Below are 17,541 nucleotides of genomic sequence, written 5' to 3' on the forward strand. Positions count from 1 at the left end.
GATTTCACAGACTATAATAATGATTACTAAATACCCAGGGTTTTGGAGTCACTTATTACTCTAAAAAAATTGTTGTGATCCAGGGACCCTTTGTTGCCAACTGGCTGAGGGCACAGTGGGTGCATAGGGTTTTACAGGGATCTTTTGGATTGGATATTTGCACAATAGTTGACTGAACGGTGGCATGTGAAGTCTCTACTGAGAGCCAGTATTCCACTGGTTATTGTAACCGTTGCAAAATGTATGGATGGATAATATTAAAAAAGTTATGTATCAATACTGAAAATTATGTTCTTAATGTTTTGGAATTAAGGCAGGCCACCGGAGGTGACATACCTTGGAAATGTTCCTTCCAGGCAGGAGGTAACAGGCATTATATGCCTGACAGTGCATGCTTATTTGTGTACTTAGCCAGGGGCTAAATAAGAGATCACAAAATATATAAGAGAGGAAATCTATCGGAATAAATAAACAGCAGGAGGGTGTTCTGTTTATGAATAAAGACAAGGGATTGTTCCAGTATATCTTGGCATGCAGAGGAACACATGGAATCCTTAACCTAGGATGCAAGCTAACATTGTGCTTGTCTCAGAAAAGGAGAGCCATAGCCAGCCAAGCTGCAAAGCGTTGCAAGGATTTTGGGTGAGCAATACTTGGTTAGAGATGAGAGAGTCTTGTTAATTAAGTCTAGGCTCTAGAATTCCCGTTATGATTTTATTTTATATGTAACCATTTGTTTCCAATATGTTCACTTGCTACTGTTTGAATCTGTATGCTTTGCAAAAAAAAAAGTATACATGATTTCACTATAAACATATCTAAGTGTTGTGTGTTAAGTGGAGCTGTGATCTGAGGTGGAACTGGTAAACTGGAATGTGCTATTTCTTTGAAAGCAGCAAATCTGTGAATACTGCGAGTGTCTCATGGAGCAGGGTCTGGATGCTCCAGGGAGAAGCTCAGAGGTCTTGAGGTTTGGAGTGTGCCACTCGTTAATCTATAGAATGACAGCGGGTCCTGCAAGGCCTAGAGGGAAGTGCATGTGTTGCCTATAGCTGGTGGAGTTGGGGAGCTGACCCCCGGCAGATACAGACAAGGCTTCCTCATGCTAAGGGCAGGTGGTAGCGAGGTGCCTCACAACCCTGGGTACCTTGGGAAGCCTCACACTGATCATTTTAGTATCAAGGTTAGCAGCAAGTGAAAGTCTTATTTACTAACTTTATCTTGCTAAAGAAATGAGGTGTTTTGAATTCATCTGCATAATGCACAAATGGTGGGGTACATTATGCAATAAACATGGGAGTGCTGATTAAGTGTGATGGCAAGCATGAAAATTTCTCACTGAGTGTTCATTAAGGTGTACAGTTCTTTGCAGTTAAATAAGTAATGTAAAAATATCTGGTGAACATGTGTCACAATTATGGGGTTAGCTGCACCTTTGTCCCCTATCTGGTCTCAGGTGGAATGTTGTGATCCTTCTGCTCTTGTACTGGGACCTGAGTACACTATTGAGCAGTACTATGGCAACAAAAATGATTAGGGGACTGGAACACATGGTTATGAGGAGAGGCTGAGGGAACTGGGATTGTTTAGTCTACGGAAGAGAAGAATGAGGGGGGATTTGATAGCTGCTTTTAACTACCTGAAAGGTGGATCCAAAGAGGATGGATCTAGACTATTCTCAGTGATAGCAGATGACAGGACAAGGAGTAATGGTCTCAAGTTGCAGTGGGGGAGGTTTAGGTTGGATATTAGGAAAAACTTTTTCACTAGAAGGGTGGTGAAACACTGGAATGCGTTACCTAGGGAGGCGGTGGAATCCCCTTCCTTAGAAGTTTTTAAGGTCAGGCTTGACAAAGCCCTGGCCGGGATGATTTAGTTGGGATTGGTCCTGCTCTGGGCAGGGAGTTGGACTACATGGCCTCCAGGGGTCCCTTCCAACCCTGATATTCTATGATTCTATGATTTATCAACTGCTTATTGTGGCAGAATATACCCATGTTCACACCCTACACACTTTTGTAATAATGTACATATAAGGTATGCCTTGTAAGGTATAATTTGAAAACGCATACTTTGCTAGCCAGTATTATCCTGATTAAATATGTGTGGCAACGCACTATGTGGAGATTCCCCTGTATGATGATGTTAATGCAAGTTCCAAACCAACAGCCCTGCCCAGGCAGAAGTCAGGTCTGTCCTAAACAGAGGAAGGAATGTGTGCTTGCCTTATTTGCATTTAAGAGGTAAATGGAGTCATAAAGAAGTGGGGCTGGGGCGGGTGGGCAAAGGAAATTCAAACAGGTGAAAAAAACAGCAGAGAATATCCTTTCACATAGACTTTCTGTCTCCTGGGTCTCAGTTGGAAATGTTTTTCAAGAGTGGGACTGGAACCATAAAAAGGAGGGACAAATACCCCAGGTACCTGCCCCACCCTCATCCATCACATTCATTATAGCTGAAGAGACAAAGGAAACAGCCTTTGGACTCCTGGGAGAAATCCTCCTGACCTAAAGGGTTTGGTCATTAAAACTGCTGAAAGCATGTGGTGAGAAAACTTTGCTATGAATCTAATGTAGTTTCAGTTAAGCATTAGTAAGTGTTTGTTTTATTTTTACTTTCCTGGTAACCATTTCTGACTTTTATGCTTTGTTACTTGTACTCACTTAAAATCTCTCCCTTTGTAGTTAATAAACTTGTTTTATGGTTTTATCAAATCCAGTGTGTTCAAGATGAAGTGTCTGCGTAACTCCATTTAGAGTAGCAAGTTGTGTGCATATTATTCCCTTAAAGGAATAACAGACTCAGTATATTTGTGCTGTCCAAGATTCTGAGGCAAAATCTGGGACGGGGAGTGTGTTGGGGTGATTCTGAGGTAGTCTTTAAAGCTGGTAAGCTGCAGCACACACGGACAAAGTTGGGAGTGACTTACATGCTGGAGGCTGTTTGTGAGCATTCCAGGCTCATGGCTACAGCAGCAAGGTTACAGGGCAGGGGTGACACAGCTACTCATTACTTTGGATTGCACCTGGTATGTCACACTTATCACCATGCAGGTGCAACTGGGTTTTGGACGCCTGCGCTTCCTCCCTTTAGGGACCTATGACCAGTGATATTGGCCAATAACTTTCTTCAAACAAAGTATTTTTATGTAGTAGTTGGAACAAAGTACTAGAGGGGAAAGGTATTTAAAACAAGTAACGTTAACTCTCATCTGATCTGATGCTTCACTACAATATAAGTTAGATAGGCTTTTCTTTTAAGTCATCAGAACAGAACAGAACTAGCTTCTCCTAATGAATCCAGATCCTCCTATTTATCTCCCAGCTTCTTGGAGAAGTCATCATGATAGAACTTTGAATTCTGGATTTTCGTCTTGAAATCCTGTTCCTTTCTACCCGGAACCAAGGTGTCAGGCCCTGGCCATCTGGTAGTATCCTGGGGATATGTCTTCCTGGCCACATTCCAATCAAGCAGAGTTCTGTACTAGAGCAGTACAAATGCAGCTGCTGGAAGCACTGTGTTAATGTGAGTTCCAAAACACTAAATTGACCTATATGAACTGGTAAGTGACTTCCAGATCGGAAATAAAGAATAGGTAGATGGCAAGAGAATATGGTCCCAGGGAATTGTGGGAAGACATCGGAGAATTGGTCATATTTGAGTGGCACTAGCCACTCCTCCTTAGAATGCCATATTAGAGATGACTAATTGTGTTAGCTCAAGCTTTAGCCTATGCCACCTCTCAGGGCAGCCAACTTGAGTTAAAAGCACCACCACCACTGAACTGGAGTTGAAGGGTTTCTGTGTGTTGACAGGACTTGAGTTATAACTCAGGTTACCTTTGCAGTGAAGACAAGCTCTTTGGGATTCTCAGTCGGGATCTGTCAGTCTGCCTGTCTTGTTCAAACTGCTTTCATTATTCCCCACCACCACCACCAGGGACAGCAAGTTAGAATCACTCAGGCTACTCATTCTAGCATTATCTCTGAACAATCCTTCAGTGTAAGTTATATGATTATTAGAAAAGGCCTTTTTCCCTAGATAGTTAGGTTCTGCTATCCTGTCATACCCTGAGGGTGAAATATCCATTCCCATATACAGTACAGAAACATCACACCAGTGACAGAGACAGATACCATATTAATGATTATTAAAGAACATTGCTACATTTGTTACAATCTATATTTCCTTTCTGTGGGCCTAGTGTGCATTGTTTTAAAATGAAGACTCTGTGTGCTAATTTTGTAGGGGCAAATTCTAACCTGGCTCCCATTCTATGCTTCTCTGATTTCAGTAATATTGCATGTTGTGACGGGTTGGATCACAGAAACCCCCTTGGGGCTGCCAACTGATGTGCCAAGACTACTTCTGCCCCTGCTTTCCCTGCCAGCTTGGGACTCCAGCACCCTGTCTTGCTGAGCCAGACACACCAGTCTTCTCCAACACAGACCCAGGATCTGAACCACGTGCCCCAAAGCTGCAGACTTAACTGAAAGCAGCTTAAGAAATGTTCCTGTCTTTGACACTCAGATGCCCAACTCCCAGTGGGGTCCAAACCCAAATAAATCCGTTTTACCCTGTATAAAGCTTATACAGGGTAAACTCATAAATTGTTCGCCCTCTATAACACTGATAGAGAGAGATGCACAGCTGTTTCTCCCCTCCCCCCCAGGTAATACATACTCTGGGTTAATTAATAAGTAAAAAGTGATTTTATTAAATAAGGAAAGTAGGATTTAAGTGGTTCCAAGTAATAGCAGACAAAGTGAATTACCAAGCAAAATAAAATAGAACATGCAAGTCTATGTCTAATACAGTAAGAACTCTGAATACAGATAAAAACCTCACCCTTGGAGGAATTCAAGTAAGCTTCCTTTTACAGACTGATCTCCTTCTAGTCCAGGTCCAGCAATCACTCACACCCCCTGTAGTTATTGCCCTTTGTTCCAGTTTCTTTCTTGGGGGTGGAGAGGCTCTCTAGCGAGCTGAAGACAAAATGGAGGAGTCTCCCACGGGCTTAAATAGACTTTCTTTTGTGGATGGAGACCCCCTCCTCTCTCCTATGCAAAGTCCAGATCCAAGATGGAGTTTTGGAGTCACCTGGGCAGGTCACATGTCCATGCATGACTCAGTTTTTTACAGGCAGCAGCCATTGCCCACATGGTATTGTGAATGTCTCCAGGAAGACTTCTTATGTGGATTGGAGCCTTCCAACATCCGTTGCTTGTTAAATGCTTCTTGATTGGGCACTTAATTTTGCAAATTCCTTTCTAAAGAAGCTGACCAAATGCCTTACTAAGGTTATTTAAAATCAGACAAGTATACAGTCAATATTCATAACTCCGAATACAACAATGACACATGCATACAAGTAGGATGAATATATTCAGTAGATCATAACCTTTACAGAGATATATTACATGGCATATGTAGCATAAAACATATTCCAGCTATGTCATATATACATTCATAAGCATATTTCCATAAAGCTTTATGGGGGGCACCATCACACATATATTGTAAATTAGCATAGAACTTTGCACATTATGATTAAGTCTTAAACTTCATTCTGTTGCACCTTGGGTATGACGCACTTCCCTATTTAAAAGTTTGAGTACCTTGGGAAACTGTGTTCCCATTCATACTTATTCTTTGTTGCTTGAGGAAGACTTAGATGAACCGTGTGGCGGGTTTTTGTGTGCTTGGGAAGAAAAGGGCAGCGCAGCCTTAAGGGCAGAGTTTGTGTGTGGGAACAGGTGACTGTATAAATGGACTGACATCACAAACACAAAAATAGGAAATCTGGCTTGTACAGTGTCACAGACCTGAGTTATATCAAATGATTTATTTTGGTAATATGCAAAACAATCAATACATTGAATAAATGAATTACAATTGCTTTTTGGTAACACAAGGCCCATTATGAGGGAGACAGAAGAATGTTTTCATTTTCATAAAGTGGCTACAAAAAATGGCAGAGATTTAATTTTTTAAAAAGCATCTCCTATATAAAGTAAATGGTAGAATGGAGGATTAAAATTCTTTAGGGGTGAGTGTAAGTTCTAAGAGAATAATTGGTAACACAATCTAGAAATGAATAAGTAACAGACTGGGCTGAGTGAGACACTGTGAGTGGATATGTGGGTGGCTAGCTGCATAGATGGATGAATGTTAGCATGGGTTAAAGTTGATTCTTCTTTATGCCAAAATGTTTCTCATTTTGCTGTGTAATTTTATATGATACATCAAATATATGTAAAAAAAAAAAAAGGTTCTCTCTCTCTCTGCTCCTAAAATGAAAACAAACATCTATCATTGACAAACAAACATAATACCATTGACATTAAGGTTTTTATAAGTTGGGAACCCTGGATATTTGCAAAGCACTCCTTAGTGTGGATGCAGCCATACTGGTGAAGCTGTGCTTTGTACCAATGTCATAAAATCACCCCCACGAGTGAAATAAACTGTTTGCACAGTGTCTAGCACAATGGGGTCATGGTCTATGACTTCACTGCCCTCCAAGTTCAGGAAAAGTGCTGCAAGCAACATCCACCTCTGTACATGGCCTTCATCGACCTCAAGAAAGCATTCGATTTCATCAGTGGTGGAGTGGTGGTCTTCAGGCTCTGGGGAGAATTCTTTAATTTGGATGCCTGCCAAAATTTGTTGCCATCCTCTTACTCCTCCATGACAACATGCCTGTGATGGTCACCAGCAATGGATCTGAAATGGAGCCCTTCCGAGTACAGACAGGATTTAAGCAAGGCTGTGTCATTGCTCCAACCCTTTTCTCCATCTTTCTTACTGTCACCCTCCTTCTCATGGCTGACAAGCTCCCCTCCAGACTTGACATTCAATATAGAATGGACAGCAAGCTCTTTAACCTCATTTGTCTCCAATCCATGATAAAGACTATCACCAAATCAGTCATTTAACTCCAACATGTGGATGACTGTGCTTTGTGTGCCCACTCAGAAGAAGATCTTCAAAAAATAGTGGACATTTTCTCTGGGGCCTACAACCAACTCGGCCTCAGACTCAACAACAAGAAAACTAAAGTACTCCACCAACAGGTTCCAGATCACCACGATCCTGCTCCTGTAATTCAGATCAATAAAAAGACCCTGGAGAATGTTGAGCACTTCCTTTACCTCAGCAGCTCTCTGTCACAGAAAGCTGACATTGACGAGGAAATTCAACACTGCCTTCAATGTGCCAGTGCAGCTTTCGGATGCTTGAGAAAACATGTCTTCGAAGATCATGGCATCAAGAATCAAACCAAGCTTCCTGTGTACCAAGCTGTTGTTATCGCTGCCCTGTTGTACAGTGCCGAAACCTGTGTCATGTACAGTAGATGCCTCAAGATTCTTGAACAGTAGAATTAACGCTACCTCTGCAGGATCTTCCAAATCAAGTGGGACACACCAACATCAGTGTTCTGTTCCAAGCCTAAACCTCTAGCATTGAAACTATGATTATCTACCACCAACTCTGTTGGGCTGGTTATGTTCTTTGAATGCCAGAAAATTGATTCCCAAAGCAGGTCATGTTCTCACAACTGAGCCATGGTCAATAGACAAAGGTCAGGCAAAAAAGGCGCTTCAAAGACATCCTCAAAGACAACATGAAGAAGTGCAATATTGACATAAACTCATGGGAAACCCAAGCCCTTGACTGACCAAAATGGAAAAGGATCTTGTGGCAAGGATCCCAGTATTTCGAGAGACAACAGGAAATGGAGAACAAGGAAAAGCAGAAAGAACACGCTGCTGTCCAACTCAACAATCCAGCTCTACCCTTTCCATTGGGAAATATCTGCCTCAATTGTGACAAGATCTGTGGATCCCAGGTCTCATTAGCCACCTGCGGATCCCCCAGTGGTCATTTTATGGAAGACAATCAATCGAGCTGCAAGGAATCGCCTATGACAAGCACAATGGGGTCCTGATCTATGACTGGGGCCTTGGTCTATGACTAAGGCTTCTAGGTGCCATGGTAATATAAGTAATTAATAATATACTTGTAAACTTGTGGTTGTCCTTGGATAACTGCATCTCCACTAGGGGGTTTTGCTAACATGACTAAGTTGGTCAAGAATCACACCTCTTCACAGCCCTGACTGACATAGCAAAACTGGCAGAAGTCTGTAGTGTAGACATGGCCTAACAAAACTGGGTGTACAGGAGCACAACGGCAGAGAAATGTATTGTTGACAAATAAAAGGTAATGCACATGGGGAAGAATAATTATGGAGTTGTGGTTGGATAAATACCGGTGCAGAGATACAGAGATACTCAGTGGTGTGTAAATAGGGTAACCAGGCCTTTCTATTTACCCTCTGTCATAATACAGGAACCTCCAACATACAAAGGAATGTGCAATGAAAGTGAAAGGCAGTGGCTCAAAAGCTGGTAGACAAATATTTTTCAATACAATGCAATGCCGTTAAACTGTGGAACTCATTGCTATATGACATCATTGAGGCACGGAGTTTACAGAAATTTGAGAATGGATTAGACATTTATATAGGTTACAGCCATATTTATCAATCCTGGACAGTCTAATGGCATCTTCTAAAGACGAGTTGCACAATAAAAACTATGGAGATAGCTCAAAGGGAAAAAACAAATCATAAACATAGTACAGTTCACATTGGTTGGTAGCAGCCGGAAATTTGACTAGCTGCCCACCCAGATTGTGGTGCATAGTACCATATCAGATGTACTTGTAGCAGTAGTTCTGGCAGTCATTATTAATTCTCATAAACTTAAGTTCTGACGAATGTTTCTTTCCATATTGGTATAAATAATTCCCTCTATTTTTGTTTATCTTGAGCCTTTCTTCACCCTCTTCTTTTCCCAACTGCAAACACTCTTTGTGTTTAGTAAAAGAACTCTAGCACATCATTCAAAACCTTCAAATACTTTTATCACTAGTTTAGCATGTCTTAAAACCCAGGAATCCTATAAGTAGCCCTCCATCCATTCACTTGCTTTTTAAAATATAGGTATTTTTTAAAAAAATTTAAAGATCATAATGAAAATTTTAGAAATTACATTTTGTTTTCCAAGTCTACTATTTATTACATCTCTTTTGTTCATGGACCATCATGACAAGATGAGTTCCCATTTAATAAATGTTAGCAGGTTCACAACAAAAAGTAGCAGCTGTTTTCCCAGGACTGTGTTTCTCAAATGCACCTGCTCTATTTCGTTTGGCTTTAAATAAGTCAGTGAACCTAGATTATTTTTTAGTAACTTGACACTTCCTCCTCTTGGAAACTAGGGATTATTTCCTTTCTTTTAGTGCTTCTTGATCTATAACTTATTTTGTAACTCTCATGCAACTTTTGCTCTATCGATGACAACATTTTGGTTAATGCCTTAGTATCACTTTCAAAAGAGTAACTTCATGATTACAATACATGCCTGTGCTATTTTATTCAACTGACATCTGTGTTCTGTTTGCTTTTGTTGCTGCCAATGCCAGACTGACAACAAAAACTGTTATCTCCTGTCTTTTCTTTTGGACTATAATGTATAATATTTTACAAACAGTAAGGATTTGAGATTACAGTAAACTCCCCATTATCTACATAGCAAGGGCAGAGGTGGATTAAGGTTTCCTGGGACCCTGGACCAGAGCAAGTGGGGGGGCCCCTCCTCACCCCTTCCGCCTGCGATCCCACCCCTCATTCTGCCCCTTCTGCCTGCGGCCCCACCCCTTTTTGTCCCTTCCCTGGGGCCTGCCCCTGTTCCAACCAGGGTCCCCCCATTCTGCCCTCACTGCAGCCCCTGCAACTTGTTTTCTCCTTTCTGCTCCTCCCCTCCTCCGGGCCCCCAAGACTGGAGAAGCTCTGTTCCCGCACCATGGCCTTTCGGCCACAACGGGGAGTGAGAGCTCCTCCAGTCCCGGGGCCGCAGTGGGGGTCTGGGTGTTGGGGCTTCCCCCCGGCATCCTCTACGCTTCTGCAGGGGACCACGGTTGGGGCGCTGAGGCTTCTCCCACCACCCCGTGGCTTCTGCTGCAGATGAGCCACATGGCTTCTGACAGGGTTCGGGGGTGCTGGTGGCTTCCCCTCACCACCCAGCGGCTTCTGCCTGGGTCAGGGAGTGCTGGGGTCTTTCCCCACCCCGTCTGCCCAGCGTTGCTGATGGGGAGCAGGGTCGGAGTGCCAGGTCTTCCCCTACCTCACCCGCTGCTGCTGCCAGGATGTGGGAGCTTCCCCCCATCCCGCCCGCCCAGCACTGCTGCCAGGGCTTCCCCTGCCCGCCCAGCACTGCTGCGGGGGAACAGGGTTGGGGCACGGGGGCTTCCCCTGCCCTGCCTGCCTGCCCGGCAGCCAGTGCTTCAAGCTTCCACCACCCAGCATCAGATTTTTTCCAGGCCTTCCAGTTGACTGGGGCCTCTGGGCAGGCCCCATTGGCCCAGTGGCTAATCCACCATTGAGCATGGGAGACCTGGGTTTGATTCAGATAACTGGGAGTTCGAATAATTCTGAGGGCAGGACCCGCAGCACAGGGAGTCCTCTGTAGCTCCTCTGTCACAGCCCTCTCTCACTCACTCCCATGACATCAGAGCTGCATAGGGCTCCCTGGGCTGCCACAGGAGTCATTTAGCAACAGGATGGACTCCCCCATGGCTGGGGATCTCTGCTCTGTTATCCGAACTTCTGCATTATCCAAGCATGGGGGAGAAAGAAAGGATTCACATAATGCAGAGGTTTGGATAATAGGATTTTGGAAAATCAGAAGTAGACTGTAGTTGGAGACCCATTTGAGCACCTCAAACTGAAATCCTTTTTAGGTCCAGCTCAGCCTGTGATATGCTCCCCACACTTCCTCATGCTTAACTGTTTTTCAGAAATGTGACTATTCTGAATGACTGTATCACCAGATTTCCTTGAACACATAAAGGTGAAAACTTTCAAGCAGGCTAAATGGGAGGCTGGTAAGTATCTCTTTGTGCTGCAGTGAGGGGAACTCAAAGACCAGAAAACAATCCTGATTAGAAGTTTGGTTTCCTACCCTAGCAGTGTCATGGAAGTGAAGCTGACTGCTCCATAGAGGATAGGAGTGCTTAATGCGGCTGCTGTTGCTGTGCTTTGTTCACGGGTTTAGAAGAAGCTGCTTTGTGTGAATCAGCTGCAACAGCTGCACGTTGGAGAGGGACAAGGTTGCTCACATTGGATCTGTCAGTGATGGCTTCACTGTCATGCTGATGTGAACCCCTGTAGGGGATCAAAATATTTTCAGAACCCAAATATGCATTATGAAATGACCACATTAAAATTTAGTAATAGTTATAATATCCATTTACAAAGAAGGGTAAGTATTATCCTCACTTTACTAATGGAAAAACTCAGGCACAGAAGAGTGAAATGATTTGCCTAAAGTCACATAGCGGGTCTCTGCCAGACATGGGAATAGAAGCAAGTTTTCCTGACTTTCAGACTAATGCTCTGTGTTTATATCCCAACTATTCTGGGACCAGGATGATAATTCCTGAATGACCCTAACCTTTCGAACGTTGATGAAACCACAGGAGGTAGCCACACAGTCTTCGTACAGTCAATAAGGTGTATAAGTGAAAAGGGGTCGGGTCTTGATCCTGCAAGCACTTATGCACTTGCATAACTTCGTGCTACGTGTAGCCACAGTGAGTTTAATGAGACGATTCCTGAGCATAAAGCTAGGCACATGTGTAAAACCTTGCAGGACTGAGCCCTAAACTATTTATATCTCTGTTCCTGGGCTGAGGTTGCTGTTGAGGGTCTTTTACTGAATGAATAAGATCACTTTGGTACAAACATGAATGTTATATTAGGAGCCATGCAACGAACAGAAAAAGGCCAAAACAGGCAGTGTGTGGGAATTCATAACATTGTGAGATAGCATTTGTACTTCTGTGAGACATATGCACCACACTTCTATTAGCAGTGTTTGAATGCAAAAATAAATGTGGTTGTTAAATATATTGCAATTTCTATATAACATACAAAATTGCACAATAAACCCAAACTCATCAGAAATGTGTAGGAGCTAAAGAGAAACAGAAGTGTGGACATGGATTTTAGATTTATTTATATTGCAATAGTGCATAGGATCCCCAGTCATGGAACAGGACCCCATTGTGCTAAGCGCTGTGCAAATGCAGATTAAAAAACGAGTGTTACTGCCTTAGAGTTTACAGTCTAAGGCAAGAGAGAACTGGTGGATACAGACAAACAGATAGGGAAGCACAAAGAAACATGAGATGGTAGTGGTAATTGAGATAGGCAGCAGCCTCCACATAGCAACTGCCTAACTGGGAAGAGAAACTATTTGAGGTAAGTGGTAGGTCCTTTGTTTTGTCACTTGACCAAATGTGGGGACAGAACAGACCAGGAGTGCATGAGTAGGTGAGGTAAGCTCAAGACCACTGAAGTAGAGCTGTGTAAATAGTTTGCATAGATCAGGGAATTCATCTGAGAGCATGGTTATTAGCATGTGTTCCCTCCTTCTGCTGCTGTATTGTGTGTGTTGGTTGGGAGGCACTTCCTGTCCCCTTCCTCCACCACAGATCTTTTTTCAGACTGAAGGAGACACTCGATGGCTCCCTGAAAGATTGTGACATGTAAGACGTGATTGGGGAGGAAAGGCCGTCTGACGCTCCCTCAGCATGTAAAGAAGGTAGTGGATGGGGCTGCCAAACCCCATTAGGCCTGACTAGGGGAAAAGAGAAAAGTCAGTAACCCTTCTGAAGACCAAAGATAACAGGGAAGTCCAGTGGGAGAGGGTGGGTGGAGGAATGTCTTTTTGAAGATGGAAGTGGGAATTCTTGAAGGGCTGTTGTATGTAGTATATCTGAGGAAATAGGCATCCTGCCCTATCAGTCATCCAGGCCATGATTAAGTCACTGCTAATAAATATACAGTTAAAGCCCTGTTTAACATGCATGGACTACCCCAAGAGGAGGTCCTTATAGCAGTGTGTTTATTTCCTTCTCATTTTGGTTTTGATTGTTGACTTGTTGCTCACTGTGTAATCAGATTCGTTCATTGACCAGCCGTAGCCTTTTTCCCCCCTTAGTTAGTCCTGTGCTGTACTAGCCCATTATGACAGACCTAGCTGCTGCTGCTGCTTTCTGTTGTTCTATCTTGAAGAAAAATGAGTCAGACCAAAAGTACAGTATGTAATATTTCAGAGACCAGTATTCTCATAAAAGAGTCTGACGTGTGTGTTTTTAAGGGTTCAATCTAAGGCAGTGGTTCTCAAACTTTTTTTTCACGGACCACTTGACAATTGCTGAGGGTCTCGGTGGACCACTTAATGATTTTCCCAAACATTGTTTGTACCATTAGCTAACTGTTGTAAAATGCTTTGGATAAAAACACTATATAAAAAAAAAAAATAATAAACTATTTTGTCCTACAAATAAAAGCACACAACGTATATTTTACTATCAGTACTCTTACCTTTCTAATGCAATGGATGTGCCCTCTCTCCCTCACTGCGGCAGCCCCCGAGCTGGGGCTGGGAAGGTGTGGGAGGGTCTCTTCCCTGCCACAACAGCCACAGAGCTGAGGCTGGGAAGGAGGGCCATTTCTCCCCAGCAGCCACAGCCCTGGAGTTGGGGAAAGTCGCCTCTTTCTCTGGCCACCGCAGCCCTGCATGTCCCAAATTCCCTCCATCCCCTCTTCTCACCCCACTGCCCCCTCCCACATACCCCCTATTCTCCCCAAGGCCACCACCTCATCTTACTTGTGCATCTTCTCCAGGTCCAGGCACCTAATTAGTGGAGCCACGCCTGCATGGCTCCACTAATTAGGTGGGTGACTCTTCATTTTCTCGTGTGTGGCCGCCCAGGCGCGCACCTTAGAGGGAACTATCCATGGACCACCTGAATGGAGCTCACGGACCACAGTGTGAGAACCTCTGATCTAAGGGTTCAATTTTAAGGGTTCAGTCAGTTGCATACATACAAAATGGGAAGGAGTACTGCGGAAAGGGATCTGGGGGTCATGGTGGACCACAAGCTAAATATTAGTCAACAGTGTAACGGTGTTGCAAAAAAAGCAAACATAATTATGGGATGTATTAGTAGGAGTATTGTAAGCAAGACACGAGAAGCAATTCTTCAGCTCTATTCCGCGCTGATTAGGCCTCAACTGGAGTCAGGGCCAACCCTAGCCATTTTGATGCCCTACGCAGCCCGCCGGGGCTGTGTGGGGCCCCAGGCCTTCTCGGGGGAGCGGGGGGAGCTGGACCTAGGCCTCCAGCGGGGGGAAACTGGCTCCTTCCTGCGGGAAGTGGAGTGACCTGGCTGGGAGCGGCGCGGCTGGGAGCCAGGGGAGCAGAGCAGGCTGGGGCTGGATCGCTCTACTTACCGCCACCAGTGAGTGCAGGGAGCCCAACCCCTGCTGCAATACTCAGGGGAAGGGCTGGCTGGAGTGGGGGCAGGGCTGCATTGGAGCAGGGGCAGGGGCCACGTGGAAGAGGCGGAGCAGGGGCTGGAGCAGCATTCAACTGCATAGGGCACCAGGAAATTTGGTGCCCTGAATTTCCTGGTGCCCTACGCAGCTGCGTACTTTGCGTATGGGTTGGGATGGCCCTGACTGGAGTGATGTGTCGAGTTCTGGGTACCACATTTCAGGAAATTAGAGAAATTAGTGGACAAATTAGAGAAAGTCCAGAGAAGAACAACAAAAATGATTAAAGGTCTAGAAAACATGACCTATGAGGGAAGATTGAAAAAAATGTGTTTGTTTAGTCTGGAGAAGAGAAGACTGAGACGGGACCTGATAACAGTTTTCAAGTACATAAAAGGTTTTTACAAGGAGGAGGGAGAAAAATTGTTCTTCTTAACCTCTGAGGATAGGACAAGAAGCAATGGGCTTAAATTGCAGCAAGGGTGGCTTAGGTTGGACATTAGGAAAATCTTCCTAACTGTCAGAGTTCTTAAGCACTGGAATAAATTGCCTAGGGAGGTTGTGGAATCTCCATTATTAGGGATTTTTAAGAACAGGTTGGAAAAACACCTGTCAGGGATAGTCTAGATAATATTTAGGCCTTGAGTGCAGGGGACTGGACTAGATGACCTCTTGAGGTCCCTTCCAGTTCTATGATTCTATAACCGTACAGGCTACTCTCTTATGTACATACGATAGGTACTATAAGTATAAAAGTCTTTCCACATCAAATTTTTATTTTGGTTTGGTTGTGGTGAATTCAAATTAGGTTCAGTTCCTTGTGTGGGATTGGAAGTCACTTTTGAAAGTTCAGAGTCACTTTTGAAAGTTCACTCCTCCTATGGCTGTGTTCCAGTGTGGGTCTGTGTGATGCAGCACCTGTGTCTCTGCTAAAGTGTCGGGACAGAGGTGAGGTGAGATTGTGATGGTGGGAAAGAGGAGGTGCCACCTGGCTGGTTCCCCTATTTAGTGGTGATGTGAGGACTGTGGGATGCCATCTACTCCTTTCAGCTCTTCATTTGGATGTTGGAAGAAGTGACTTTTGGCAGCTTCCCATTCCAGTGTGAGGGTCAGGACCAAGATAAGGTATTCTCACAGGTCTGCTTAGAAGAAAGAAATGGGGCTGTGAGAGGCTGCCCCAGTCATGGTCTCTGCTTCATCAGAGATTGGTGGTGGAATTCACCATGCATATAAGTGGTTGTAAAGACCCTACTTTAAATAAAGCCGAAGTAAGGCATAGTCACTACAGACCTGTTCTTAGAACCCCTGCTCCTAGAGTCTCATGGAGACAACAGAATTTGATCTTTCATTTTAAAAAAATAAGTGTCCAGCTCTCATAATTTCAAAGAAGAGTTTGAAAATGTGAACTAAGTTTGTTATGCAACAATATCTGTCTGAGTCTGCAGACAGTCTGAGCTCACAGCCCAGAGATTTGTGAACTGGCCTTGCTTCTTAGTGGGATGTTAAAGCCAAGATCCATTACTCAAGGAGCCCCCTGCCAACATCACCAGTAAAGGGAACCGTGCGTGGCAGGAGGGTATGAGCACTCATACAGATATATGTTGGCTCCTGAGGTAGGATTAGAGGGTCCCTGAATTGCCGACTCTGCTTCTTCAAAGGGCTGGGGACACCTGTTGTTGCTCCTAAAAGAGATTAAATGGATCTATGATGCTGCCCGTCTCACTGCCACTTTAAGTTGGAGTGAGACCGTAGTGCAAGGGTGGTACTGCACTAGGCCCCAGTCATGCCTTAATCTGTCTCTGACTGTACAATTTTGTGCTTCAAATGTGTAATGAATAGCAGTCTTGAGCAGTGTAATGGCATGATAATGTACTTCTGGATGTGGATCAGAGTTTAGGTCTGATCTCTCTGGTTAGCAAGATTTTTGAGGAACTGAGAAACTATAAAAAAGAAAAGGAGTACTTGTGGCACCTTAGAGACTAACAAATTTATTTGAGCATAAGCTTTCGTGAGCTACAGCTCACTTCATCGGATGCTCACGAAAGCTTATGCTCAAATAAATTTGTTAGTCTCTAAGGTGCCACAAGTACTCCTTTTCTTTTTGCGGATACAGACTAACACAGCTGCTACTCCGAAACCTGAGAAACTACATTGGATCACCAAGGAGTGACAGATGTGGCAGTTTGTCAAGGTTCCTCCCCCACTCTGAACTCTAGGGTACAGATGTGGGGACCTGCATGAAAAACCTCCTAAGCTTATCTTTACCAGCTTAGGTCAAAAGTTCCCCAAGGTACAAAATATTCCACTCTTTGTCCTTGGATTGGCCGCTACCACCACCAAACTAATACTGGTTACTGGGGAAGAGCTGTTTGGACACATCTTTCCCCCCAAAATACTTCCCAAAACCTTGCACCCCACTTCCTGGACAAGGTTTGGTAAAAAGCCTCACCAATTTGCCTAGGTGACTACAGACCCAGACCCTTGGATCTTAAGAACAATGAACAATCCTCCCAACGCTTGCACCCCCCCTTTCCTGGGAAATGTTGGATAAAAAGCCTCACCAATTTGCATAGGTGACCACAGACCCAAACTCTTGGATCTGAGAACAATGAAAAAGCATTCAGTTTTCTTACAAGAAGACTTTTAATAAAAATAGAAGTAAATAGAAATAAAGAAATCCCCCCTGTAAAATCAGGATGGTAGATACCTTACAGGGTAATTAGATTCAAAACACAGAGAACCCCTCTAGGCAAAACCTTAAGTTACAAAAAAGATACACAGACAGAAATAGTTATTCTATTCAGCACAGTTCTTTTCTCAGCCATTTAAAGAAATCATAATCTAACACGTACCTAGCTAGATTACTTACTAAAAGTTCTAAGACTCCATTCCTGGTCTATCCCCGGCAAAGACAGAATGTAGACAGACACACAGACCCTTTGTTTCTCTCCCTCCTCCCAGCTTTTGAAAGTATCTTGTCTCCTCATTGGTCATTTTGGTCAGGTGCCAGCGAGGTTACCTTTAGCTTCTTAACCCTTTACAGGTGAGAGGAGCTTTCCCCTGGCCAGGAGGGATTTCAAAGGGGTTTACCCTTCCCTTTATATTTATGACACAGTTTCCTGCAGTAT

At 43.9% G+C, this 17,541-nt stretch overlaps 1 protein-coding gene across 6 annotated transcripts in view; it reads left to right on the forward strand.

The window, feature by feature from the left end:
* MBOAT2 (membrane bound O-acyltransferase domain containing 2) overlaps nucleotides 1-17,541 on the forward strand; it is a 214,264-nt gene that overhangs the window by 135,146 nt on the left and 61,577 nt on the right. The window contains exon 3 of one of the 6 annotated variants that reach the window (XM_037894112.1): nucleotides 10,867-10,953. The exons of the other annotated variants lie outside the window; for them this stretch is intronic. Within the exon in view, the coding sequence (XP_037750040.1) occupies nucleotides 10,884-10,953 (70 nt within the window). The 5' untranslated portion in view covers nucleotides 10,867-10,883. The remainder of the gene's footprint in view (nucleotides 1-10,866; nucleotides 10,954-17,541) is intronic. 6 annotated transcript variants of the gene reach the window in all.

The sequence above is a fragment of the Chelonia mydas genome, chromosome 3, assembly GCF_015237465.2.
Source record: "Chelonia mydas isolate rCheMyd1 chromosome 3, rCheMyd1.pri.v2, whole genome shotgun sequence".
Lineage (NCBI taxonomy): Eukaryota > Metazoa > Chordata > Testudines > Cheloniidae > Chelonia > Chelonia mydas.